The sequence below is a fragment of the Acanthochromis polyacanthus genome, chromosome 16 (genome assembly GCF_021347895.1).
Source record: "Acanthochromis polyacanthus isolate Apoly-LR-REF ecotype Palm Island chromosome 16, KAUST_Apoly_ChrSc, whole genome shotgun sequence".
Lineage (NCBI taxonomy): Eukaryota > Metazoa > Chordata > Actinopteri > Pomacentridae > Acanthochromis > Acanthochromis polyacanthus.
Window position 1 is genome coordinate 18,517,325 of NC_067128.1, and position 27,364 is coordinate 18,544,688.

At 38.5% G+C, this 27,364-nt stretch overlaps 1 protein-coding gene across 2 annotated transcripts in view; it reads right to left on the reverse strand.

The window, feature by feature from the left end:
- Positions 1 to 2,420: 2,420 nt before the first annotated feature.
- ttc13 (tetratricopeptide repeat domain 13) overlaps positions 2,421 to 27,364 on the reverse strand; it is a 32,694-nt gene continuing 7,750 nt past the window's right edge. The window contains exons 7-23 of one of the 2 annotated variants that reach the window (XM_022215510.2): positions 25,326 to 25,442; positions 23,680 to 23,790; positions 20,464 to 20,546; positions 20,163 to 20,304; positions 19,842 to 20,016; positions 18,468 to 18,624; positions 17,086 to 17,216; positions 16,867 to 16,999; positions 16,019 to 16,111; positions 15,781 to 15,864; positions 15,343 to 15,427; positions 13,197 to 13,303; positions 12,843 to 12,978; positions 10,219 to 10,298; positions 9,796 to 9,874; positions 5,715 to 5,794; positions 2,421 to 5,643 (exon numbers count right to left, since the gene is read on the reverse strand). In XM_022215510.2, coding sequence (XP_022071202.1) covers positions 5,529 to 5,643; positions 5,715 to 5,794; positions 9,796 to 9,874; positions 10,219 to 10,298; positions 12,843 to 12,978; positions 13,197 to 13,303; positions 15,343 to 15,427; positions 15,781 to 15,864; positions 16,019 to 16,111; positions 16,867 to 16,999; positions 17,086 to 17,216; positions 18,468 to 18,624; positions 19,842 to 20,016; positions 20,163 to 20,304; positions 20,464 to 20,546; positions 23,680 to 23,790; positions 25,326 to 25,442 — 1,908 coding nt within the window. In that variant the 3' untranslated portion in view covers positions 2,421 to 5,528. Of the gene's footprint in view, positions 5,644 to 5,714; positions 5,795 to 9,795; positions 9,875 to 10,218; positions 10,299 to 12,842; positions 12,979 to 13,196; positions 13,307 to 15,342; positions 15,428 to 15,780; positions 15,865 to 16,018; positions 16,112 to 16,866; positions 17,000 to 17,085; positions 17,217 to 18,467; positions 18,625 to 19,841; positions 20,017 to 20,162; positions 20,305 to 20,463; positions 20,547 to 23,679; positions 23,791 to 25,325; positions 25,443 to 27,364 lie in introns of both variants that reach the window. The other variant, XM_022215509.2, reaches the window with a different exon arrangement.

The following is a 27,364-nucleotide window of genomic DNA, read 5'->3' on the forward strand; positions in this document are numbered from 1 at the left end:
TAAAAAGTCCACTCATTCCCATGAGCTGAGAGGCTGTCTCAGCTCATGGCTAAACATGACTGTGGAGCAGCTTCATTACCAGTCTGCTTTTTTGTGTTTCTTGGTTGACTCTTGACCATCCTGACCAATTGTCTCTCAGCAACAGGTGATAACCAGCACTCTCTTTCATTGTGGTAGGGACACAACTGTACCATGTATTTTATACAGTTGTTTGCGCAAATGATTTTAGGATCTGCTTTGAAATGGCTCTAAGTGGCTTGGAATCATTTCAGACTTGTTCAAGTCAGTGATTTGCTTTTTTCAGATATGTACTGAGCTCTTTAGACTTCCCCACTGTAGCATCTGCGGCTGAGTGTGGTTCGTGTATCAAATGGGCTCTGAAATTAAATTGCCTCAGAAGAGTCACCATCTGTAGTCAAGCAGAGGCCATGGCACTAAGAAAATTTGATTAACACAACTGTCTACATCACCAAAACTAATTCAAGGTGCTGTAGATACATTTCTGGCCCAACAGATTCTGTCATATTTCCAGAAAACCTGTAACGGTCTATAAAAGAACCAAAATGCATGATTGTCTTGTGAGAAAAACGTGTTTCAATGATTCCATTATAGAAAATTAAGACTCACTGGAGACACTGGAAACACAAGACTGCCACGATATACATGATCTTTACAAGCGTATGTACACTTTTTCACAACTGCAGGTAATGTTAGATAATGTTAGCCTAGCCGCGCTAGACAACCCACGACAACAAATTAAATTCTCTGCCAGGGTGGGTCTAGTTACCCTCGGTAAGCCTCAAGGTTGGATGCTCCTAAAACTGGCCGGATGAATCACCATGAAGTGTAGAGTCAGAAGACGGGAAAACTAAATGACGACAGAGGCGCGACGATTCTGACAGAAACAACCGGAAACAACTAGCCTAGCCGCGCTAGACAACCCACAGCAACGAATTTAATTCTCTGCCAGGGTCGACAACAAAAATGACAACAGTCGTTGAGCGCCATTAGCACCGACTCTGAATAATCTTTCTGTTAACATGTCTGTAATATACTTGAGCTTCACCCATTGACTGTATAAATAAGGCTTCACCGAAGTACCGCATCCTCTGATTTCCGGCGCTCTAGGAACTACGTCAGCCTATTCATTGCGCTGATTGGTTGTATACCTACCCAATTGCTGCAGAGTGATTTGAAAGACAACCTTTTAGCCCGCCTCCCTCCCTGTCGAGAGTTCCTAGACGCTTGTGTCTTCAGGCTGGGTCTAGCGTGGGTAGGCTAAGATAATGTGGCATCTTGGCTTTAATTTTCAGTAGAGGTTTTGATATGTGTGGCTGATGGGCAGCAGTGGAGATTGCAACCTCAATGAACCACTGCGCAAGCAAGAAATGTCACCATCTTTGTTAATAAACATACAAAGTCATTGATGACGTTCTTTTGGAACACGAAAAATATGAACAGTGTTGGTGCATGTTCAACCGGTTAAAATTTGTTTTCTGATGGAACGTTTCCACAGGATTGAAAGTCAACAGACAGGACCGGTGTGGTCAGTTAGTAACCCAAAATGTCTGATGAATAAACAAAAACTGAATCTGTGCAGTGACGAAAGACATCAGATATACTCGGTGTTCAAAGAACTTTAACACTTCATGAATTTAATGTTCACTTTCAACTCAACTGACCTTAAACATGAGTGCTTACAGTGGCTGAAAATACCTGTAGCACAGAAGGTAACATGAACTCAAGCGGGGACAGTGAAGCCCATGTCTACCAAATAAACAAAAATGAAAAGATTAAAACATATTTGTTGAGTTCAAATTCTGAGTTAAAATGGCATCAAGGGGAGGTGGCGTGATACTAACATTCCTGACCTCATGTTAATTAAATTCTAAATATATATATCCAGTATGTGGTACATTATTTTTTAAAACCCTCAGCTCAGATGAAAGTATAGCAACAACTACCCAAAGGTTTAATGGTTTGCAGTTCCTTTTGTAATTGTGGCAAACCAGTGTCATCAAAAAATACAAAAATGTAGCCATTAGGAGTCCTACAATAACCCTTTTAAGACATGGCACACATAACATTGCACTGTAGCATTTATCAGTAACAAAACCTTGTACCGTCCTTTTGCCCCATTACCCGTTTTACTGCAGTCTGTATCATGCACATGCTCCCTTATCTTCCCATGTCTGGAATATATGATTTTCATCACACATTTTATATTTGTAAAAACATCAAGATTTTGGTTTTGCAGTTGGCCATTCTGTGATTTCAGCGATTGATAATTCGATCGGTTGTTCAGCCACAGCCAACACATGACCATGTTTGATTTTATCCCACCTAACTGTTGATGTGTTTTTCTTTCCTCAGATGAAGTGGGATTCTGTGACTTCTGGACAAAACAACATCGGAGCCTGTTAAAATTGTTAACCAGTTTTATTGACTGCTGAACATTCATTCACTTAAAAAAATCCCCTCCTTCAAGTTTTAAGATGTAAGACAGGTTGTGCACTCCTCGCTCCAAAGCCCATCGCAGCACTTAATGACCGGGACTGAGAAGAAAACGAGTCAACATCCTCACTGATATGAAAAAAAGGCGACCCAAAGCAAAGATGTGAGGGACCCAGCTTTAAAGCAGGAAATAAATTAGATGGGATACTGAAGACATCGGTTTGTTCTTACTTTGTAGAAATGATCGAACTGATTGACAAAATTAGGAAACAAGGCATTCAATGACGGACTATTGCAGGATTGACAAAACAAGATGATACAGTAAGTATTAAAGGCCTCTAAAACACTTTCACATCAAGCCAGGTTATTTATCGCTGGCCTTTCATCCTCCTTGTGCTTGAACACCGCATTGATGAGTCAATAAAAACCTCAGGCAGCTGCTGCTTACACAACACTACAGCCTAATTATCAGAGCATTTTGTTACTCCAGGCTGCTGCATGTAAACATCACACCCAATTCAAACTAATCAAAAAGCTCCTTTTGCAGAAAACCAAATTGAGTTCTGGAAAACATGACATCGCCAGCTTTATGATTTGTATCGGAGAACGTTTGGTATCCATGAAAATGTCAACTAATATTCATGTTGTGTAACCAGTTGTCAAACTCTGAAATCAAATGGTAACAAATTTACAGCAATATTTTCTCAAACAAAACAAAATTTATAGCGAATGATTCATGTTAAGACCTGGTTAGAGTACGCACACTATTACATAACGAGGACATCTGGAGAGACATGAGCTCTTCTGTCCCAAAATATTGCTCTGAGGCACCATAAAGATCAACTCGTACAAGCAAATCTATTCTATGAGATAATATCTATTCCAAAACAAATGTGAGGCTTCCATTGCAAGCTTAAGGAATGATAGCTAAGGAAATGAGAGTATGTGGTGTGCTTTTCCTCCCGTCTGTAAATAATCCTCGAAGACCCAACAGTCAGAGATGTTGGAGGACAATCATGAGTTTGAATTTGTAGCTTCTTCTGAGAGAAACTATGGATTTTTACCAAAAAAAAAAAAAGTTAATGAAATAACCTTTAACATTTGTACCGCCTCAGGGATTTTTGGATAGAAAACTGAATGCAGCTTATTTTCCACCTCCGTCTATCAATTATTTTTTGAAACTACAAGAACATTTTCACTTTCTCCAAAATAGCTCCACAAGAATATTCATTTTGCATTCATTATTTGAATGTTTCTTTGATTTTTTTTTTTTTTACTGTCAACTTGAAAGAATCTGTAAGGAGAAAGAAAAAACTATTAAAACTTTAAAACATCAAAGAAAATTTCTCAATTTTCCAAAAAAGTCCAAATGTATATTTACTATAAATTCAATTTAAAAAGGTCTAAAAGTGCGAAAATTATAACAAACTAAACGGCTAATCTTAATCCGACTCCACCTTAGGTTTGGAATAAGTGAGGTGGTCCAAAACCCAGCACTTATTTAGCACTGACAAAGTTGAGAAAAAAAGAGCGGGGGGGGGGCAATTCTTCTGCAACTTGATGGCAACACCTTTGACCAATCGCACTTGAAGCACTTTTTGCACTTACTAAAGGTTTTTCCTTATGTCTGAATTCTTGCTTGTGTTGTACGCCGCTTTGGACAAAAGCGTCTGCTAAATGAAATTGTAGAATTGTAATCTTTTTGGCGCAACACTGAAACTTTACGATGCAAACAGCAGCATACAATCTCCATGATAGTTCTCTAACACCTCTGACTGTTGTGTTAGTTCAGCAATCAACCCATTTTTATACCAACGAATTATTGGTCACATTAAAAGAATGCAGGGTTTTAAACCCGATAAAAGAAACAACAAAACTAAATAAAAGAGACTGCTTCAAGTATCCCAAGTGGAATTCAATAGCCCTGAAGGTTTTGTTCCATATCTGAATGATCCCCCAGACTATTTCTCTGCTGATAGGCGAGAATGTGTGTGTGCACAGCAGTGGTTCAAAGAACAGTTTAAAGTGCCAATTGTGATCTTTAAATAAAAGCTGTTTCGATACCAGACGGTGTCTCTTAGAACACGCTATTTCACATTCTACATAATCTAAAGCTAGAGATTTTAGGCATGACTGTGCAACATAAGATTGTTCGTGCTGATGGGTGGACAGATGGGTTTTGTGCTTTAGGTGTTTTCAACTTGAGGCCTATAAAGCAGAGAAAGAGCGAAGGTGGACAGAGTCACTTCTGCATCCCAAACAACCGATGACACCCTGCTTTCACTGTCCTCTGTCATCTCCCCAAACAGCTGGAGTGTGGAAACTAAACAAAGACTGTGCTGCCGTATGCACTTGCATTTTACTTCAATAAATAATTATTCTCTGGGCTCAAGATGTTTTTACAGGAGAATTGAAATGTCAGGCTGCCGTTGAACCCCGTATCCTCCTGTTTGTAACTGGCTGATAAATGACAGCAGCATTTATCCGGTGCTTCAACCACTACACAGGTTAATGTACAGACAGTAACTTGACCTTTCTCTGTGTCTTTTGCTCCTCTAGTAATCGGCTGTGGTTCTCAGGTACATTAACCATAATTGCTTCGTGTACAAGGCCAAATTATAGCGCTCAGACAACAGTAGCCTCCAGTATAAACAATGGGAGAAATTAATTTTTTACAGATGGCTGCAATCGTGATGTGTGAGGGTGTTTAAAGGGAGATGACAGAGCACATGAAGAAGCAGCATTTGGACACTAAAGTAAGATAAATGGTGGCTTTTGGTAAACCAAATAAATATCAGCACTTCATACAAGAAAATAATGTCTTGAATGTGCATTAATATCCTTTCATTTCCATCTGGGATCAAAGAAAACAGACACTACCTGCTTCCCAAAGTGCAAAAGAGTCACTAATTCAGTATTAAAATTTCAAAAAATTTGTGGCAAGATGTTTTAGAAGATCTCAATTCAGTGTTGTTTGGGTTGTAGAAGAAGACAGTCCCTTTGTTTTGCCCAGTGTAGAAGCTCTATTATTAAGACTTTCATCAGATAGACTTCTCTGCGGTGTGGAAGTTATGTTAAGACTTCTTCGGACAATGTGAAGAGGAGTCTGTATTGAGGGCCTCGATCATCGTTCTGGTAGATGGGAAGGTCTCTGCTACAGATGGAAGACTCTGGTACCAACCTGGCAAACTGAGGAGGAAGAAGACGTGTCAGATAAGGATCTCTGTAAGGCAGAGGGAAACTAATATGCTTTGTCATACCTCTTGAGATTCATCCAGCTCTTTGCGGTTTTACTGAAGCTGTCGGGACTGGGCGTGGTCATGGCTTCAAAATCCACCAACTGCAATGATATGCAATAAATGATTAGAAGAGAGATAGTGAAGACCAACTGAGAGCAGTAAACAAAGCCACACATGTACAACAATGAGACATACCAGACAGCTGGCACTGTGCAGCAAAAATAACAGCAAGCCAACTTTCTGTTGCTGCGACTTCCTGCTCATCTTGATGCTCATCAATATTTATATTTGACTTCACACTTGCCAACAACTCAGTTAGCAATTTACTGGAAAAAGCTTCTAGAAGTTCATAAATTAGCAGCTAGGTGCAGCTACCAAAAGTAGGTAGCCAAATGTTGTTGGACGTATGTGTGGGGATATGTGTGTATTTTAGCTCAATTTATTTATTATAAGTTACGTATTTTACGTGTTTTCAGTATCATTCGCTCTGTTGTATGTGTTGCTGTGCAGCTTGCATTTGCCATTGTCTCAAACAAGTTTCTCTCAAGGGGGAGAATAAAGTGATCCTTTAATCTTGAAAATGTCTTTTGGCAGCAGTTACTCGTCCAACAGGATGGATGCTCGTGGGCCAAATCCCGCCCTGCCATGTAATTAAATTATATTTGGCACCGCAATCAATGCTCTAAAAGATTAATAGCTCCCCTAAAACCTGTCAACACTTTTAGATAGCGCAGATAACAGCGTAAAGAGGGCCATATAAAAACAAGTTACAGTTGTTTTTGTTTTAACAACAGCACGTTCAGTTAGTCAGAAATGAAGATAGCCAGATAAAAGTCTGTGAAAACTAATTTTATTATCTCGTAAACATGCTTCTGCTTGGACCAATTTTCCATAAACATCCCATCTCTTTTCATTTTTATACCGATGACAGACAGATGTGCCTGTCTGATACGTCCGTCAAGCCTAGTGCACTGAGTTCTCTTAACGGCTGCGTTTCGATTGTTAAAAATTCATCAAAAAAATATTCTGTCACACTCAGGTTACAGCACATGACAAAACAGGCTCTGGCATTTTTTTTGGATCATTTCAAACCTACTGCAAAGAAGCGGAGCATGTGGTTTGAAAGCAACAGAACTTTGGAACAGCAAACCGATCATGTTTTTATCATCTTAGAAATATTTAAAAAAAAAAAAAAAAAACAGGTTCTCTTAAACTTCCAACATTTTCACATGCTTTACTTTTATCATTTTCAGCAGAGTTTTACCTGCCTGAACCAAAAAGTCTATCTTCTGTTCTGTTCTCAGTTATATAAACCCCATTAAATGTCTGTATTTGGTGAGTCAGACTACACATTAACATGTTAACAAGGCAAAAAAAACAACTTGATTTGTATTCAGAAGAGGCATTGAAAGGGGAGAAAAATACAGTTGCATGCATACACAACTTCAAAACAAATCTGAATGAATACTATTTGACCCAGCTTTAAAAAAAAAAACTGCTTTTCCATGGTTGAACCCAACTGCTGGCTTCCAGTCTTTGCCAACTTAGGACCCTATGTCCTTTATTTTCTTGAATTTTAACATTTTCTTCCTGCTTTAAAAAATGTCGAATTGAATCAACTGAAAAATGTTTGGAACTCTGATGTACCAACAACTCCTGTCCACACTAGGAGCTATTGTGTGTAACACTGTGGTCCTTTAAATATAGTCAAGCAGAATATTTTTAACGAAATCATTCTATTGCGTTGTAAAAATGCAACAGTTTCTTAAATCTATGTTCTCTTGTTGCATCCAAATCAAAAGTTTTAGTCATTCGTTCTCCAGACAGTCCTTAAAGCTTTCTTGCTGGAAGAAGAATGACCCTAGCTGCACTCGTCTAGATTTCCGTTTTCTGACACCTGATCAGGTTTCTGTGCTACTTTGGCTCCTCCACCTCCACACAGTGACTCAGTTTCAGGCACAATGAGTCTGTCTGAATGGAGACAGTGGCTGGCTTTTCTGTTTAATCAAAACAATGGTTACAAAATGCAGCACGAAAACAATGACAACGACCCTTCCTGCTCTGAATGAGGTGTTTTATTTCGACACGAGAACACGAATAAGGCCCACTGATGCTCTGCTGGTGTCCTACAAAATAATGTCAGGGGAATTTGACAGAACAGTGACCACTTGTTAAAATGGATAATTTACCGAAAGCAGGCCTGCCTTACCGAATGATGCACATCTTTGGTAAAACTTGACATTTTCAGTGAGAGGTTGGTGTTGTTTGCCGTAACAGAAAGGATTTTAACAGTAGTTACACATGTAATGGAAGGAGAAAACAATGCCACTTGGAATGTGCAGTCGACTACTCAGCAGGCTCACACATGGAACATCATATCTGACCTACACTGGCATCTCTGCATTGACACCCAGTTAAAATCGCAAATGACTTGATGATTTTACTGTTTGTTGTGATTGGAAAAGAACCTTTACACGTAGATAGATGAGTTATTAATCTCAAGGGAAATTCAAGCCTCACTGATCTTTTAACTTTGTACCCTCCCACAAGATCATTGAGGTCTGTTGACTCGAGGTCCAGATTAAAGCTTAGCTGCTCGTAAAATTTTTTAAAACCTCCTTAAAATCCTCATTTTATCTTTGGCTTTTAAACCAGACCGACTTCTGATATTTGCTTTAACTTGTGCTGTTTAACCATTTACGATTAGCTGTAGAGTCCTTTGGTCCACTGTTTTTATATGTGCTTACAACTATACAGTCAAATAATTAGAAGATTCAATAATATTAAATACATATTATTTGCAGCCTAATATAAAAGAGTAAAAAACATCTTCCACAATGTGCTGTTACAAGAGTAAAAGAAAATATATGGATTTCTGTATTTTTTGTTTCATTGGACTGCATATACAACACTGCTCAGCTTATATGTGGGTGTTCTATCCTCAGGGTGAATCTGTTGTTATACTACATGCCAAAAGTATGAAGGCAAGGCCAATACAGGGAACTTCAAGTTTCTGTTCACATAGTCTTTCTTAAAAAGGTTGAAAAAAAACAATATAAACCATTATGAATTCTGTGGATTTGGAATGCACTTATCATATGATCAGACTTGCTACTGCTTTCATTGATATGCATGATTTCCCTCAATTTACCTTTAGGTATACATTGAAATTACCAGGCGATTACTGAATAAACATTAACAAAAGAAAAGAAGTGCTTAGTTTTAGGGTTGAGGAGATTCACAACTTCAGTGCAAAAGTAAAAAGACAAATCAGTTTGCATTGTCCACATTAGCTCTTTGGTTTAAGAGAGTTTGCGTACAAAACCCCAATAACTCTCAACTGTGTCCATATCTCTAGAGAAAAAAACAGCTGAGTAAAGAAATAAGAGTACAGATACAAATACCTGATAGTTACCAAAACAATAAATTCTGCTCAGTATCTCTTTAGAATAATCATGTTTAGTTTGCTGCAAAGTATACCAATAAAATTCTGATCTGTTTTTGTGCAAACTTGACCTTGCCTCCAAACTTTTGACCTGTAGTGTAGTCTCAGGGGATGTTGTGTCTGGAGAACTTTCGTTTCTCAGCCACACCAGCTCCATAGAGGATGACAGTGTTGTCAGGTTTTTCATTCTTCTCTGTCTGATCTTGTGCTGTTTATTTTCAGATTTCTTCATTTACTTCATGAAGACCCAGTAAGCAGTGTTTTCTTTTCCCTCGGTCTCAGTATAAACCTTCTCAGCTCGTGTTCAGTTCTGATAACCCTCCGTTTATGTTCCAGCGGGTGGTGGGAGTCATAGAGCAGGTTTGTGTGTGTTGCTTCATAATAAAGGTCAACATTTAGGCTTCTATCCTTCTTAATTTGCACAGCACAGTTCAAAAAAAGGCAGCTGATTTGCCTTGACATTCTCCAAAAGAGGAAAAAGAACCAAAAAGAAGTGCAGTTGCATTCTACTGACACACTAAGCATTACCAGGACCTGGATAAGTGAGAATCCACACAGAACACTTGAGCTGATTGTTCCAATAATATTTCTATACCCTTAATTTAAGTGATGTTTTCAGCTGTCAAAACCAGTGAAAAAGCAATCACATTTACTTACCTTTCCTTTCGGGATCCTACCGATGACTTCTTTCCCACTGGCCATCAACGCCCCCATCACCACTGAGTAGGCCACCACACTGAGCAGGAGAAAACCATGGAGGCCCTTTTATACACTATTATCACAATAAACAACTAGGACATTCAGAGTGCTGAAAATTGCAGAGTTTCTCTCCTCCAGCTGGGCATTTCAGTAATATATAAAACACGTTTGATATTTATGGTCTGGAATCCAGAGTTCAGGATGACATCCCCTAAATGTCTCATAATGTTGTCAAACCGAGGCATCTTTTCCAGCAATGTTCTTCATGTTGTTTGTGTATCAGTCTCTTGATGCTAACAGTTTTAACAGTTTCAAACATTTCTACACGAGGGGGATTTCGTTCAACTTCAACATTGCACTGACAGGCTGTTTTGAAATTACCTGGATCCTCTGGAAAGAGGCATGAGGTTGCAGAAGTAATAAACCAAGGAGAGTATCAGGTTACACACTGCATCCGCATCCTGAAAGAAGAAAGGTTATCACAGAGTCAATCGTACAGCCATTAGCTGGCCCAAATACAGGCTTTCAGCAAATATGACCTCCATTTTCCTGTGTCCCATCATCAGTTACAGGTTATCTTGACAGGGTGAAACCTGAGAGGACTGCAATTATAATACAAAGAACAAAGAGCCAAAACACAAGAGAAATGTTGATACTGTTCCAGGTATCTGTTTCTGAGCAGAGAGAAGGCTTTGTCTAGTTGTGGCAACAACAGGGGCATCAATGGCTTATCCGGATAAATTAGGAAACAAAAAACAGAGAGCGGAACAACAAGACAGACAAAGTAAAGGCTGGCTGCCAGCACGGACCTTTACTTAAGACAAAATGCTTCTTTAATGGTTTGATAATATTTCTCTCAAGTCTATTACGCACTGTACTTGGACAGAAAACCAACAATCTCAAGTGATCTATGGGTGAGGTGACAGTGATATTCCCCAGAGAATGAAATCAACTCCACTAGTTTGCTTCCCAGAAAACGGAGAGAAGGAAGGAGGGTTAAGGAGGGATAAGGTGAGAGACTCACAATTGTAAATTGTTGTATTGTTGTCAAATACTGAAAACTGGGTAACTGTGTCCTCACTGAAAATGAAGTTTTGTACTTTGTTAAAATGTCGATATGCCGTTTTTAGATGCTACAAGACATTAAGGGTGAATCAGGCAGTCAACGCCATGGTTAAGCATTCCTACCCTGAAACCAGAGTATAGTGATGACAATGTCATCATGGACATTTAATTATCATTATTTTTTCCGTATTTTAATTATTTTTTCACTGTGGAATTTTATAACTGTGTTTTGTACTTGCTGCTGCCCATCTTGGCCAGGACTCCCTTGAAAAAGAGGTTCTTATTCTCAATGGGATCTCTCCTGGTTAAATTTAAAAGAAAAAAGAAAAACAATGGCAAAAACACATATTCAGACTTCCAGGGTTTCATCTCTAACAAACCTAAGCAACTATTCCTGTCATCTTGCACGATGGGACTTTCTGTCTTCTTCAGAATCAGCTCCTGTTCAACGTGAGTAACTGAATTATTACAACTTGCCATTGTGTAGCGTAGAGTAACTACACAGTGTTTGGATAGAGTCATAGATGAGTTGGTGTGCTCAAGCTGCAGTGAGTGAGAAGGTTAAGGTAAAGAGAGGCAAAGACTTCTTAGATCTGCACATTCAAGAAGAAGCCAAGTTGTAGAGTGAAATCCGATTCACACTGACGTGGACACGTGGCTTAATTCATACTACCGATGGTAGCATTGTGCCTCATATTGAACACAGAAAGACACACATGGTTCACGTGGATGTTTCTGAAAAGCTGTAGCTTTGCACTATTTACAGGACATAGCGGCTGGTTACTGACTGGGTTGTGGCAACATGTCAATGTGATTATTCCTGAGCTGTGACAAGCACAGTGGGTGGACAAAGCACAGGATTTAAAGAGAATGTGAAACTCTCCACTGGGTTTGAACGTCGTCGATAGAAAGCATGTACAAAACAAAACATCTCCAAAGTTGGGCAAAGAGTATCTGAATTAAAACTCCTTTAACGATGACATATAAAAGTGTGGATGAGAGAGCATTTCCCCACAAGTCCCTCCTCAAGACAAGTGTTTGTCTTAAGCATTTGTTTTCCTGGCTCAGTCAGTGTGGACACTACATGCAGTCACAAACCTTAAGATGCACACAGACATCTGCAGGACAGTCTGTGCAGAGCATCATGGACTTGGGTGGATGACAATACTTACACCACACACACCCTTGACATGTGGACACAGAAAGCATGAGTTGGCCTGTACATCTAAACTGTTTAGGGTAACGGGATCATTTTTATGTGAAAAAAAAACTGAATATGTAACTTTGACGCACAGAGATAAGCTGTTTAGGGGTTAAATCAACAATCAGAGAGAATTAAAAACCATAGCTGCTGAGCCCAGTTCAACATCTTCCATTTCTATTATAACTTCATTTTTATCTTGCAGACATATGTTTAGTAATATGATTTTTATATTGCTTTGACTTAAGGTTTTTGAAACTCTTTGAAATGCCATGTTTTTAAAAGGTGTTATTGTAAATCCATATGCCTTGCTCTTTCTGTTGATTCTGCTTCTTGACATTTTCCCCCTCCTTTTCTGCTGCAGTGACTCAGTTCGTGGGAGCAATTTAACATGTATTCAGTTCACTCAATAAGGAAAAAGATCAGGAAAACATATCTCGTTTTTGACCCGAATCCCAAATACACTCAATTTACAGAAGTATTCAATATCAACAGAGACACTCATGTACATTTTTGATTGATATACAACTTAACTGACTGACTTCTTTAGTATTTCAACAACTAAACATCACATTTTATTTGCAGAGGTTTAGATACTTTCTCAGATCAGGAGAATATCAGTCTATGCCGTTTCAAAAGTTGAAAACGACACCCTGGGAAAGGTTTTCTGCTCAAGATAATTAACATTTATTATCTACGGAAGTTGTGCCATGAAAAATCTTGCAGAGATAAATCTTACCCCTAACTCAGTGGACAGCATTAATGTCTTTCCTTTGGCAGTGAGGTCTTTATAGATGGACTCTATCTCTGACTGGTACTGCTGCGTCCGCTCTTCTGTCGTCTGGGTCTCTACTGAGAATAACATGTTTCCCACCCTAAAATACAGAACAGTTCAAAGGTAAATATGAAAGAAAATAACACTCTTTTTGCCTGCTTCTGACATTATAATCAAAATTCATTTCCTGCACAACCAGGCTGCGATAAAAATTCTAATTGTTTGCTGTAATAAAAAGATTTAAAATGACTAAACATATTGCATGCATGCAGGACAGTTGTTCTAAAATTTCACACCAGAAAAAAATCCAACTTGTACCTGTCTCCAGTGATGGTGATGGTAAAACCATCGTATTCTTTCCCAAGATCCTTCATGCTCGGCACCTTGGAGTTAACCGTGAAGCCATCTCTGGTTTTACTGTTGAACTGCTTCAGAAAATAAACACACAAACAAACATCCTGGGTTTTCACTGCTGAACAGCTACAAGACAACAACAACAAAAAAATGATGTTGTGCTGCTTCACAAGTTTTTGAATGTGTTATCAGCATCAACAGTGCCTCCAACTGGCATACAAAATGAGATGGAATAACACTGTGAGACAGCAGGAAACAGACAGAGCACTGCAATTTATCCAAAAAAGTGAACACTATCACTGGAAAGTAGCAGCACCAATAAATAATAAAACACACTGAACCAGCCAAAAGACACATTTTGAATTTTACTATTGTCTCTATTAAGGCTAACAGTAAAAAAGGGCTAAACCAGTGGAAGAAATGCCATTAAAATATGCAGCTCTCAGTTGGTACATAAAACTTACTGAAGCTGTAATGGAACATCAAACTGCAGTGACTCAATCTTACAATGGAGTAACAAACTACCTGTGATCAACATGCAGGAACTCACAGTGTTCAGAGCAGCAAGATTACCATTACATCTCCATCTTTTGCAGTTTCAAAATAAAATAAAAAAAAAAGCAAAAAAGCTTGAAGCAACCATCAGGGGACACTGCATGGCCAGTACTTAGTAACACCTCCTTTGGCAGCTCTCACGGCTTGTAAACAGTTTATGTGGCAGCTCAGAGTCTTTCAATTCTTGTTTGGGGAGTTGTTACTTAAACTTCTAACAAAGGCCTTTGTGAGATTCTTAGGCCACCCAGGATGTGCTGCACTTTTGAGGCCTATCCACAAATTTTCAATGACATTTAGGCCAGTGACTGTGAGGGACATAAAAAAGTCTTCAGCTTTTCATCCTAATCCTGTTGTAAAAGCCATCTTCTTTTCTTCCTTAGCTTTTTATAGACATTGTGATGTTTGCTTACAAAATGTGCCGATATGAAACTAAGTACGTTCTTCCATCTACCGGTGAAATGTTGCCCATGGCAGTGGCTTCGGCACAACTTCAAAGCAGGACCAACCAAGCTGAACAGTTTGAGATGTGCACTATTTGTTCCCCAAACGTACGTACGTTTGGGGTCACCCAGACAATTTCATGTTTTCTATGAAAACTCACACTTTTATTCATGTGCTAACATAATTGCACAAGGGTTTTCTAATCATCAATTAGCCTTTCAACACCATTAGCTAACACAATGTAGCATTAGAACACAGGAGTGATGGTTGCTGGAAATGTTCCTCTGTACCCCTATGGAGATAATCTGTTAAAAATCAGCCGTTTCCAGGAAGAATAGTCATTTACCACATTAACAATGTCCAGAATGTATTTCTGATTAATTTTATGTTATCTTGATTGAAATAATTGCTTTTCTTTCAAAAACAACATTTCTAGGTGACCTCAAACTATTGAATGTTAGTGCCTGTGTCTTTTAAAAGTAAATAAATTACCTGAAAATAAAACGGCTTTTTATGTTTAATATGTAACAGCTGTTATCGAAGATTAAAGTTTACCTTTAAAATTTTGAACGGTAGTGTACTTTTGCTCATTATGGCTGAAAAGTTCCATTTCAACTTCATTACTCATGAACTGTTTCCAAAATGCACCAGGTTTCATTAGCTGTTCAAACTACTGATGCTAAAATTTGTGAGGAGGCCGTGAGAATGATTTCCTCCTGATGACTCCTCCATGAAGCTCAGATTTGTGCAGTTGGAGAACATGAACCACCACTACAGAGTCTGCAAAATCGTCCTTAAGGTCGTCTGAAGTCAAGCACAGAATCTGATTTGACTTTCTTGCAATCTTATAAGCAATTCTTTAGGAAAGCTTCTTTTGTCTTTAAGACTTCAGCCTGACATCTATCATTATTTGTAACTCATTTCAAGCTGAGTGTTAGAGTGCTGGGCATTGGGGATTTGTATCACCTGCCCTTTTCAAACAATAAATAGACACATAGACCTAACAAGCTAATTCGATCGCACAAATAAAAAAATAACACAATAATGTTGTTTATATATTGAAAAGAAAGTGTCATCTCCACTGTATAAATAATGTATCTTATTTCCTTCTTACCTTCATTATAGGAAGCAGATCTTCTACTTTATTCACATTTTCAAGAGCCTGGCGGACCTCCAGGAGGCCTCTGGGGTTGTACGCCCTGAGACAGATGACAAGATTGTATTGTATTTGCTCAACACACCTACTCAGCTCTCTCATGCTAAATTAATTAAGTCTGAAAGGAAAAAAAAATCACATAATTCTGCATTGTAGGCAGCATAGAGGAGTCAAGTACATTAACATAGCTGCTGTCAGATCGATCTGGCAAGACAAGCTGGGGCTAGTCAGAAATATGTAAACTTCCCTGTAATAATTTGTGTGTTTAGATTTCTTCAAACCAAACCGCTTTTTTATTGAATGTAAAATTAAAAGAAATTAAATAATTGTAAATTTGGCAGACACGGACGCAGTGTACAAAAAATAACAACTGAATGGAGCTTTGGTGTCATTTACCCGTGGTACACGAGTATTCTGTCTTTGATGAAGTCGAGGATGTTGTCAAAGTAGGCCAAATATCTGATGTTGATAATCTGTCCCCTGAAGAAAGAGAAAAAGAAAGATTTTAAAGAGCTTCTCAGGAGTGAGGCCAAACAAACAAAAAAAAACTATCATATTACAAGTTATTTAAATAAACAGAAACTCAAATCACTCCATGAACTCATGAGTGTTAAACTTAGAGTTAAACTATTACCTGATGAGATTGATGTGATTGTTGAAGCCTCGACTGAGACTTCTGGCAGGCATCTGGTCTAACCACAGAACTGGCTGGTCTGGGTCCGCGATCCTATGAGCAGAGGAAAAGCCTGTTTAGTTTTTCAACTGTAATCCAATCAGTCACGCGCCAGAGATTCTTTGAAGAAATGTGATTTGTCTATTTTGACCTGACGATCCTCCAGAGATGAAAGGCTGATTTTGGTATGTTTCTGTATTTAGTTGGTTTCATTTCACACCAGAAGTGCACCAAAGTAATTACTAGTTTACAGATTTGAGGGGTTCCCTTATTTTTTATATTCTTTGCGGTGTAATTCAATTTATCTGGTTCTCACATAGGAAAAAGTACTGAAAATACAGCTGAATATTAGCTTTGGTCTAGACTTTATTTTGTTATGCAAGACTGTGTTGAAACATGAGGAACTGGTGGCTATCATATGTCGACATCTGTCTTCTTATGCCTTTAAACCCTTGACTTTCAGGGTTACTTCCTGAAGCTCCTGAGCAACACATTATTTCTCTTGGGATGAGATTTGTGGGCATTTTATTTGGTGTTGTCATCTAGACAAACCAAACTTAAAAGTTTAAGAATTCCACGAATTAAGAGTCACTAAATTATATCTTCAGTCTCTGTATTCTACTGATAAATAATTATTTGCTTTTCCAATGAAATTATGTGATTCTGTCATCTAAAATGCCAAAAAAAATCTGTGGCATACATGTAATGTTGCCTCCATTAATTACAGCATCACACTGACACCCTCACCTGTGACAATTTGGGTACATCTGTAATACAATGCATTTTTGTATTTCTGGTATATTCCTCACCTTCTCCATTTGACAGCTATGTCAAACATGTCTCTCCACTGCATTTGCCTCGTCTTGCCGTTGACTCGCACTTTGGAGTTGCTCCATGTCCGATGCATGGCCTGCATCACCTCCAGGGTTGCCAAACCCATGGCTGGAGAAGAACAGACAACTCATATCGTTACAGCTGTGGGTAATGTATAAGTGATCTTGATGAACCACAACATTTATCAGCGGTACCTCTGTGTATTCTCCTGTTAGGTAAGAAACCAGGAGTGTCGTATTGCATTAGCGCCCCCAAATGGTCGGCTATGCAGATCAGCTTCTGAACGTCACTGCTGTAGCTGTCAAAGTTCTGTGGCAGAACATCTCTGCAATCCAAAAATACAGGGAGACACAGAGGATGAACTTGGGCAAAGCTTCATTAAACACTTTTCTTTTTCTTTACCATACTTGTGGCCATCCGTCAACAAAATACCTTTATGAAACAGAAGCAATGAGTTTTAATCTGCTGACAGAAGCACATCTGCTTGAAGAACACTGGTGCTTTCATGTCGTGTGGAAAATATGGCAGATGTCAACTTTCAACCGCAAAACAGTTTGCCTCAGCTTTGAGCACATGAAAATTGCGACAAACTGTGGCTGAGTAAATTAGAGTGACGATGGATCTTGATTTTTCCAATATTTCCCAATGATAGCACACATGAGGTAAAGTCTTGGTCAATGTCAATAAATTTCAAACAGAATTGTAAATAATCCATAACTATAATTGGATCTTTGGTGTGATCTAAGATAAAGTACAAAAAAACTTCAAAGTTAACCCTCTAATCTCCAAGAGCCACGTGTGTGTAAGAAATAAATCAGAAAAAAATAGCCAACAATACAGATAGAAATTGTAAAAACAGAGAAAAATGTTGGATTTTCAACTTTCCAAAAGTCTTTAAACTAATGTGGTGTGACTTCCAGTTTTGTCAGAAATATTAAGAACATGTAAGCACAAAAACGCAATGCTTCATCAACATCACACTTCTACATGTCTCAATTTAAAATTTGACAAAAGTAGACCATTTGAACCAGATTCTGTAAAAAACATTCTGTGCTTCTTTGCACGACTGACTTAGTAACTGTTTGGCTGAACTGCAGGCTTTGGCAGTGCCGAGTAGAAAGGAGACAAGTATAGAAGCTAATTAAAATGTAAGTACTAAAACATCTACAACTCCCTTTTTTTGTTTTACAGTACTAGTAACATCTGTTGGCTGTTGTACATGTTGATTCCTTTTTTTATTTTTGCAAGACACATGATTAAAGATTTGTGGTATTATAACTATGTCATAGTGCCCAAAATACATTTTTTAGTTCTCTCTACCAGCCATGATTGTGATGTTTCCATAGACTTTATAATACAGTGAGAAATGAAGCCATGGTGAGGACAAATCTGAGGAGCACACAATGCCCAAAAACTGCTTCGGCGTCTGAGGATTAAAAAATTGTAAAAAAGAATGGGGAGATGAATAACATACACATTATTACAGTTAAATAAATATTTATCATCACATTTGATAGCTATGGTTTCACTTCCAGTTCCAGCTGCGGATTAAGTGTAATCAACCCATCAAACATACTTGATATGTGGCTGCAGGCCCGGCTGTTCTTCATAGTCTTCTATTAAAAAAGGCAGGTTCTTGGCCCAGTGGTTCTTAAAGTTCCCTGGTAAATCCTGGTCCACGTTGTACTCTGCTACTGGGATATCCAGGTGGGAGTGCAAGTAACGAGAGTATTCTAGTAGAAAGCAAAGTAAAATGACACGGCTTGATGTTTTTTAGATCACATGACAAAAAGAGAAAGTTAAACATATGCAAAAGAGGAAAATGACTTCAACACCCTAACATAAACAAATGCAAAAAAAAAACGACAACAACCAAACCAGCCAAAAGCAATTATGAAACCTGTATTTGATGAGAAATTCTGGGTAGTTAAAGCAGAATGTACAGGAAAGTTTTCTTAAGTTAAACAGGCATGACCAGCAATTTTTTAATCTTAAAATATGTGCTTCAGTTCCTCGCATTGTGTGGTCCTACTTTAACCTCACAATGACTCTCATTACAACAGAAAGATTCTTCTTTAACACAAGTGAATATCAAGGCCTTTCAGAATTAAATTGGAAATACTCCTCTGAGAGCGCGACACTCCTAACATATTTGGGGGCAGCACTGTTGGAAGAATGTAATTAGAATCTTTGTTACATAAGATTAAATAGTTGTCCACAACACAACCATGTGGAAGACGATGTGAGGGAATGAATGCAGATTATTCTAAGATTCTGGTGCTGCTCTGGCCTTCGCCGCATACAGACCTTTCTACTGCAACAACTGCTCTATTAAATGCTGCTGCCTTTAAAAATGCCTTAATATATTAAAATGAAAGCACTCCTCTTTAAAATACAGTACATGTGTCAATAAAATAAGGACGTATCATGGAATTTAAAATGTAACCACCTGATGCAGTACAAAATCCACTAAAAACATTCTAATGAAACCAACTTGCTTGCAGTTGTCCGTTAATAAATAAATACATAAATAAGTCTGGGACAACATATTTCACTATAGGCTCTCAGCAGCTGCCTTATGGACTCATGAATGAACACAAGTCTTTCAGTCACACCATAAACACCCCTGCCTGTTATTCCTTTAGGTTCCACCTCTACAAGACTCTACAAGCCCTAAGAAGGTGCCCTGTGGTATCTGTCACAAAGATGATAGCAGCAGTCTCATAGAGTTGGAGATGCTGTAAATTAAACTTGTTTTGTCATGTTCAAAACCCTGTCGCTCGTTTTAACAACTGTGGGAAGCAAGTACCCCACAATGTGGAGATACTCCGACCTAGTCTTCTGCTCATTAAGTTTTGACCCTTGACAACAAGGACTGACTGCTTATTAACCATCTAATCTACTGTAGTTGTTGGCATGCCTTTGTGTGTGTAAGTGCAGGTCCACCAACCTCTGAGGTATTTCACTTTGAGGTATTCTGAACTGGCCTTTTGTCCCAGCAGAGGATCGTTCAACATAACTTTAGTCTGAGCTTTGATGCCCTCATAGAACTGTCCCATGGCCACGTGGCTCAGCCCCTTCATGTACTGACACACCTCATTGTAAGGCTCCAGCTGTAGACACCTCTGGAGGACAAGAAGAAGAGAGGGGAATGAGACAATTACACTGCATATTAATTCATTAACACCATAATGTAATTGGATGATTACAGCTCAGTATTAGTTAGACAGGACTGCCTGCTGCTGCTTTATTCCGCTGTGGATGGCTCTACCTTGAAGTTGCCTACGGCCTCCTGCAACGAGCCGTGGTGGTACAGCATCATGCCTCGGAGCTGGAGAGACTGGATGTGATTCTGGTTCAACATGAGAGCTTTCTGGAAGCTCTCCATGGCTGATTCAAAATCACCCAACTCTCTGGAAGAAGAGAATAGAGAAACAATGTTTATACTGCTAGTGAGGCAGATGGGAATGAGAATCCATTGCATAAAAATGACATTTTGTATTCATGCATGAGGTTACATTTCATTACAACAGTGAATCAAACTCAAAGAAAACAGTGCAGAGTGTCTGTACCTGTAGGCCTGCCCAAGGCTCTTGTAGGCATCTATAAAGTCAGACTTTAACTTCAGCGCCTCTTTGAATGTCTCAATGGCTTCCTGATGGAGGAAAACAACAACCTTTCACATAGAGTGACAACACAGAGCAAACAGGAAACTGCAATAGGAAACATGAGCACAGATCTAAAATTCTGACTCAGCAGGTGGTTCAGACCCTGAATAGATGCGTCCAGATTTTGTCTATGAATTGCTGCTTGCATACCCATCACCAAAATGTACACACGTGGACAAAATTGTAAACAATTTTAAATAATTATGTTAATCAACAATTCAACAATTCAAAAGTGATGGCTGATTTTGATTATTTAATTTTCAATAAATTTTTATTTATTGTTACTTTTGTAAGTTTCAAGTGATTTCAGTGAGAATTGTGGGTTTTTCCTTCTTTAACTGAGGGGTACCAACAATTTTGTCCACGTGTGTAACTCAGATGTGGGCAGAGTTGGTTGTTCATGTACAACAGTGAAAACGCAAATCTTAGAGATATAGATTAGAAACTATTTTCTAAAACAAAAGTCAGAAGCATTAGCAATTAATGATCCGATCATTCATTAAAATGAATGAAAACAGTGGACATTCGTCCCATATATCTATTTTTTTTCTGCAAAGACTAACACGTGACTTTCCTGTCATAAATGGCTTTGCTACAGCTGCGAACCAGGACTGAGATTGTTGTCCTAATAAAGAAAGATTTGCCAACTGTGAGGCAGATGCCCATTCTTTGTTGGCGGGCAGAGCCAAAGTAGCCAGTCAGCATGTGGTTTGCAAATGTGTTACTTTATGATCTAAAAAAGAAAAGCTTGGACTTCAAACAAGGCGTTTCCGGAAGATAAGGAGCAGTGTTGTTTGTGGGAGAGAATACCCTCCTTTGCATTGGACTTTGTAACTTTACAGACCTCATACATCCACAAAAAACAGCTATACAACAGACCAAAGGAAAGAGAAAAGAGAAAAGAATGATACAAGCTCTTTAACAAAAAGCACAGTGGAGGATGATTTTTGTCAGTCTTGCAGGGATTTGACATAAAGTTATTATTAAAATTCATCCTGTGAAGCCGAATAATTGACTGAAACATCCAAATTTTTGGAGGTAAAATATTATAAATGAAGAATTGTGACACTCCAGAGATGCCCCACTCTACAAATCATTCTACATACATAAGGGAACACTGGTATGTGCAAATCTTACTGGCATCTAATTTATCTAACCATGCAGTAGTCGTTCAGATATTTCATGAAAAAACTTCAACCTCATGGTGACATTAGATGGAAAGTGAGTGGATGGCCAAAGCTTTAAAAGGGCCTTAAATGCCAGTACAGAGTTATATGGAAATCCATCTGATGACCGTTAAGATAATGCAGTCTGGAGTGAGCTATAGATGAACACTGCCGTCGCCTGTGCTGGGCAGCTTTTGCTTGCCACAAAAAAAAAAAAAAAAGTATTAAAATTTTTACAAAATGATTCAAGAAGTGAAAAAGCGGGGCACCAACTCTATCAGCAGACAAATTCACGCTATTCACACATTTTCTTCATCACAGAAAAGAATTTGCCTTTGGAGCAGTTTGTCCTGATAAAAAACTGATTGCGCAATGTTGACTTTGTTTCTACGTTGACTTGCTGCAACAGAATCCACTATCATGAAACACGGTCACTCCCAGAGCACATCACACTTCTCCATTGATCACATTAACAAGAAGCATCAAGAGTACTTCTGTTGTTGCTGCCTCACAGGGATTCCCCTGTGAAATCACGTAGAAGTGGTTTAACAGAGGTGATAAACATCACCCAAAAAAAACCCCTTGAGCTGTGCAGCTGAAAACCTGCGAGCAGAGAAGCACTCACTTAATCTGACACACCATAAAACCGTGTAAGCAACACTGTGGAACCGGCCAGCACCAACATCAAAGTGACAACATAAATGGCAGTGAGGCACTATCTTATCTAGATGTTTCATCTTTTAAACACATCGATAATATCCACTTCCTTCATGGTGCACAGTGCAAGCATGTTTGGCTACGAATGTATTTAGCTGACAGTCTTAGCACTCACAGAAGCTTTCATTGTGAATGTGCTGAACAACAGCAACATCTATTTTAAATATGGCCTTTAATGTGTCAGCATTATGAAGGGTGACTGGGGTTTTGTTTTTTAAAGATATAATTAGCAGCATTAAAACTTGCTCACCTACAACACTTGCAGACAGACAAGGTAGACTGCAATGATTTCATGGGAGCTTTAAACTCATCTAGTGTTACAAGGGCTTGAAGCTGAAATTGAGATTGTAATTTACTCCAAGCAAAAGGGGCAAAAAACCTAAATGTTTTCTTGCCCAGTTCAGATCGTACTTTGGGCACGACAAATTGCAGAGTATCCACAGATCAGAGATTGTGACTTCTATGTTTTCTTGTAAAAAGACAAATAGGAAGCAAAAATACCCAGAATGGTTCTGTAAATAAATGCATACCAATAACTGAGATGTCAAGTTGCAAATGTGTTACTGTTTGCTGTAGCACTACTGAAGGTAGAGTATCTCCACCACAAACGGCTACAGGAAACTGTGGTGTGACACAGGAACCTCTTCCTTCAGCGAGGCCACATTAAAAACAGAAACAGAGAATGTACTGTGATAATCAACTCAAAGCTGAATTTTACCAAACCGTTTGTATTGAATTTTTTTAAAAAGTTGCTTAAACACACAGTACACGTGCAAAACAACAAGCTTTAGCTTAGTCTGTGTCCTTACTGATTACACTGTGTCAATCTCTTTATCTCATTTTGCATTTGTATCCTAATACTGCAGGTTGTAAATCTAATAGATAAAGACAGTTTTTATTGAAGGAGCAGATGTTTTCAATGTTATCCATATGCAGATCTATGTCCTGAATGACCGAAAGCTGTCAGAATTCCAGCGGTGAGATGAGACTTGCTGTGACAGTTTACAGTAAATAAAAGGTCTCTAGTGATGTTAACAGATCAAAAGACACTTCTAGTGATTTAATGTGAACTGATAAGGACAGAAAGCACAAATGTGGTGTTGATTATACACGGTCGGCTCTCTAATGAGGGTGCTGCGCTACAAAAAGACTTAAATATTCAACACATAAACAGCCAAATTAAGATTTTTTTTTCTGGGATAAAAAGACAAGAATAATGAGGCATTGAGTAACCTACTTTGAGCATGCCTCTGTGGAAGAAGGTGAGGCCTTTATACAGCATAGCGATAGGCTGATTCTTCTTGAGCTCTAAAGACTGTTGGAAATCCTCCATAGCTGCGACATAGTCCTGGACGGAAGGCAAAGCATAGATTTATCACATGCAAGTACACAAGTGCAAACATGCAGGGTTCATTTAACACTTTGTTTCTCAATTTGCACCAGCAAAATGAATCAAAAGAAATATGGGTCTTAAACGTTCATTTCCCTCTTCAGTATAAATTCACAAACAGATAATTATTTCTTAGCTGCTGACATTTGGGTTGTTGCTTTAGAATCTGATTTCTGAACAGAAATAGGAAATGACATTATTCAAACTTTCATTTCTGTGTTTTGTATAATAAGCACTTGGGGGAGTCTACAGCCAGCCAGGGACCCAGAAGCACAGTCACATGATGCCACCTGTGTAGCACATCTGACCATGAAATAATTTATTGGCAACCCCATTATGAGAGGGTTTGAACAATATATTGTCGGTACCATAAATAGTCAAGCATACTATCTATGTCATAGCCAAAAATTATCGCAAGGTCAGATGCATTATACACTGTCCAAAAAAAAAAAACAAAAAAAAAAAGGTTGCACACTGTAATATTTCATTGGACTGCCTTTAGCTCTGAGAACGACACACACCATGGCATCGCTTCAATAAGCTTCTGCAATTTCACAACATTTATTTCTGTCCAGAGTTGCATTAATTTTCTACCAAGATCTTGTATTGATGATGGGAGAGTCAGACCGCTGAGTAAAGTTTTCTCCAGTACATCCGAAATATTCTTAACGGGGCTGAGGTCTGGACTCTGAGGAGGCCAATCCATGTGTGAAAATGATGCCTCATGCTCCCTGATCCACTCATTCACAATGTGAGCTCATGAATCCTGGCATCGTCATCTTGGAATATGTTCATGCCATCAGGGAACAAAAACTCCATTAATGAAAAGACCTGGTATTTTTTAGTACACTTACATAGTCAGCTGACCTCATTCTTTGGGCACGAAACGTTCCTGAGCCTGGACCAGACCAACTGTAGCATCCCCACATCATAACCCTAACCCCCACAGACTTGTACGGTAGGTACTGGCCATGATGAGTGCATCACTCAATCAACCTCTCTTCTTATTGTGATGAGCCCATCACTTTGAAACAGGGTAAATGTGGACTCATCAGACCACATGACTGACCACATTTGTTCCTCGAAGATGATGGATCCCCACAATCCTGCAGGTTTTAATTTAATATTGCAATTGGATTATTCTTAATCTGATTTTAGGAGTTTCAGAAATCTCCTTAGTTGTTTTCTTTGCTTGATGCAGGCCAATAATTTGACGCTTCTGAGACAGATAAACATCTTTTCTACGACTACAGGATATGTCTTCTAACACGGCTGTCAGCTGGGGTTAAATAAGTTGTTGCCAGCTGCTGCAGTGCATACTGCAGTGAATTCATCACTGCAGTAATTATCCAAAGGAAGGCTCATACCTATTTGTTTAGTTAAATTCAGGTGGTGATTTTCTTTTTTGAACGGCCTGTGTATAGCACAAAAGCTTTAAACCTATTTGAATGACTTTGATGACCATGCAGATGTGGCATATTTGATAGTCAAACCTCTGAAATGAAGAGCAGAGTTCCTCTGTGTCTGTAGAGACGAGCTGAGGGCTGCAGCTGGATGGCTTTGGTCAGGTCACCCAGAGCCTCACTGATACGACCCAGAGGAGACAGGATCTAAACAGACAAACACAACAAACGATAAGGTCTGAGTCCAACAACCTACTCAATATCAATCTTTTCATTTGGTAATTGGAAAAGTCCTGTGTTTAGGAATGCTAAACTTTTGTTTGTTATTGTGTAGAACGGAAGGAGAATATCTAGTCTGATTGTTACAGTTGAAGATGGGTTTGATTGACATTCAGTTGCACAGTATTTGCTTTAAAAGACAATGACTATTCCTTTACAGGAAAAGATGGAGTGTGCATTTCCAGAGTTAACTGATACACTCCTGTTTTAAAAATAACATAACACGTGGAATAATAGGTTGAAGAAGGACTCTAAATCGAATGAGATTATTGACTTGGCCTCTGGGATGCACAATGGTGTCAGAGTTTTCTGATGTGTGATTCTACAAAAATATAACTGCAATAAAAGACACAATATCATACTCTTTGTGGTTTTTGAAAGATAAAAGAGTTGTGCAACTGTTTTTCTGTCAGTTTCATGTTACAAGTTGTCACAAAGAGGAAACCGCTAATAAAAAGTCTCAGAGTGAAACCGGGGGCAGAAGATCCCATCAAAGATGTAATCCTTATGGTGGTCGCTGAATTGAACACTTTGGTGAACCACTAACTCAAATGATCGTTTGTGTGTCCAAATTTAACTGGTTAATGCTGTCCTCCAATTTTACTTTGCTTATCTTACCACTTGCATTACAGCAATATGTAGATTTTTCAACGTCATCGCTATCTTCTTGTGCAAGTAACTTTTAACACTGATTGTTTTGAGGAATTTCGAAATTTAGTCGATGATAGCTAAAGCTCATAAAAGGTAAGATAAGTTGCCACATTACACTCTGCACTGATTACCACATATAAATGTATACTGTATATGTGCGTAACAATTCATATAAGCTCTTTTCTGAAAGGCACTCCTTTCCAATTATCTGAGGGCATCTGAACATGTCAGCTTCACCACTGTTGGTCAAAAAGCATCACAGAGTACAAAAGACGGTTTGTGAGCCTCGCTCATTCAGCTTGTTCAAGAACTTCACATCTAATACAAATTTAAATATCCATAACAATAAAATTTTACTGTGCTGAAGAAGAACTGTAGTCAGTCAGATTAATGAGACTCACCAATAATGACTGTAATCCAGCTTTTGACAAAACGTTAACAGGAGCTGTAGCTCTGCTTGTTGCTTCCAGCTGTTTGTAGGACTCTTTCCTCTGAGTTTATTAAAAACCTGCAGCATGCACAGTTTGATAAACTGCTGTTAGTTTAGATTAGTCTTTTGTTTATTGGTGAACTACCATGTATTACACATCAATTAAAGCATTTTCCTAGTCTACATGCATGCATACTGTGGTTCTTTGGGTCACTGTGGTGGCTACATCTGAATGATGCCATGAGGAACATTTGATTTTGGTAAAGGCTTCAAAAGACCAATGATGTCAACAATTTTACATATCTTGTATCTGAAAATGGCACCACACGCAAAATTTTTGAAGTAGCTTCATCAGAAGCTACTACCATGTTTGAATCAGCTCCCATCACCTCAATATGCATCTAAAGCTACAAAAACCTCTCATTTTAGGGTGTGGTGCTAAAATGCAACTGATGTTTTATTATAATTGCACTCAAATCTGTGCAGTTTGAGAAGAAACTCAAACTCAAATAGACCAAGGTAAATAATTTAGAGAACAAGCAAAGGAGTTTCCCCAACGAGTAGGGATCATTTTGTCATTAGTGTGAATGTATCACTGAAATTTAACAACTTATTTACATCTCAGTCTGGCTGATGACAGCTGCTCCTCCTACTACTCTGGCTGCTAAATGCTTTTTTTTATTTTTAAAAAATGTGGCTAAATGTGTCTTTAAAGTTACCAAATACAACAACAACAAAAACGATGTAAACTCTGTCACACTCTTCCCAT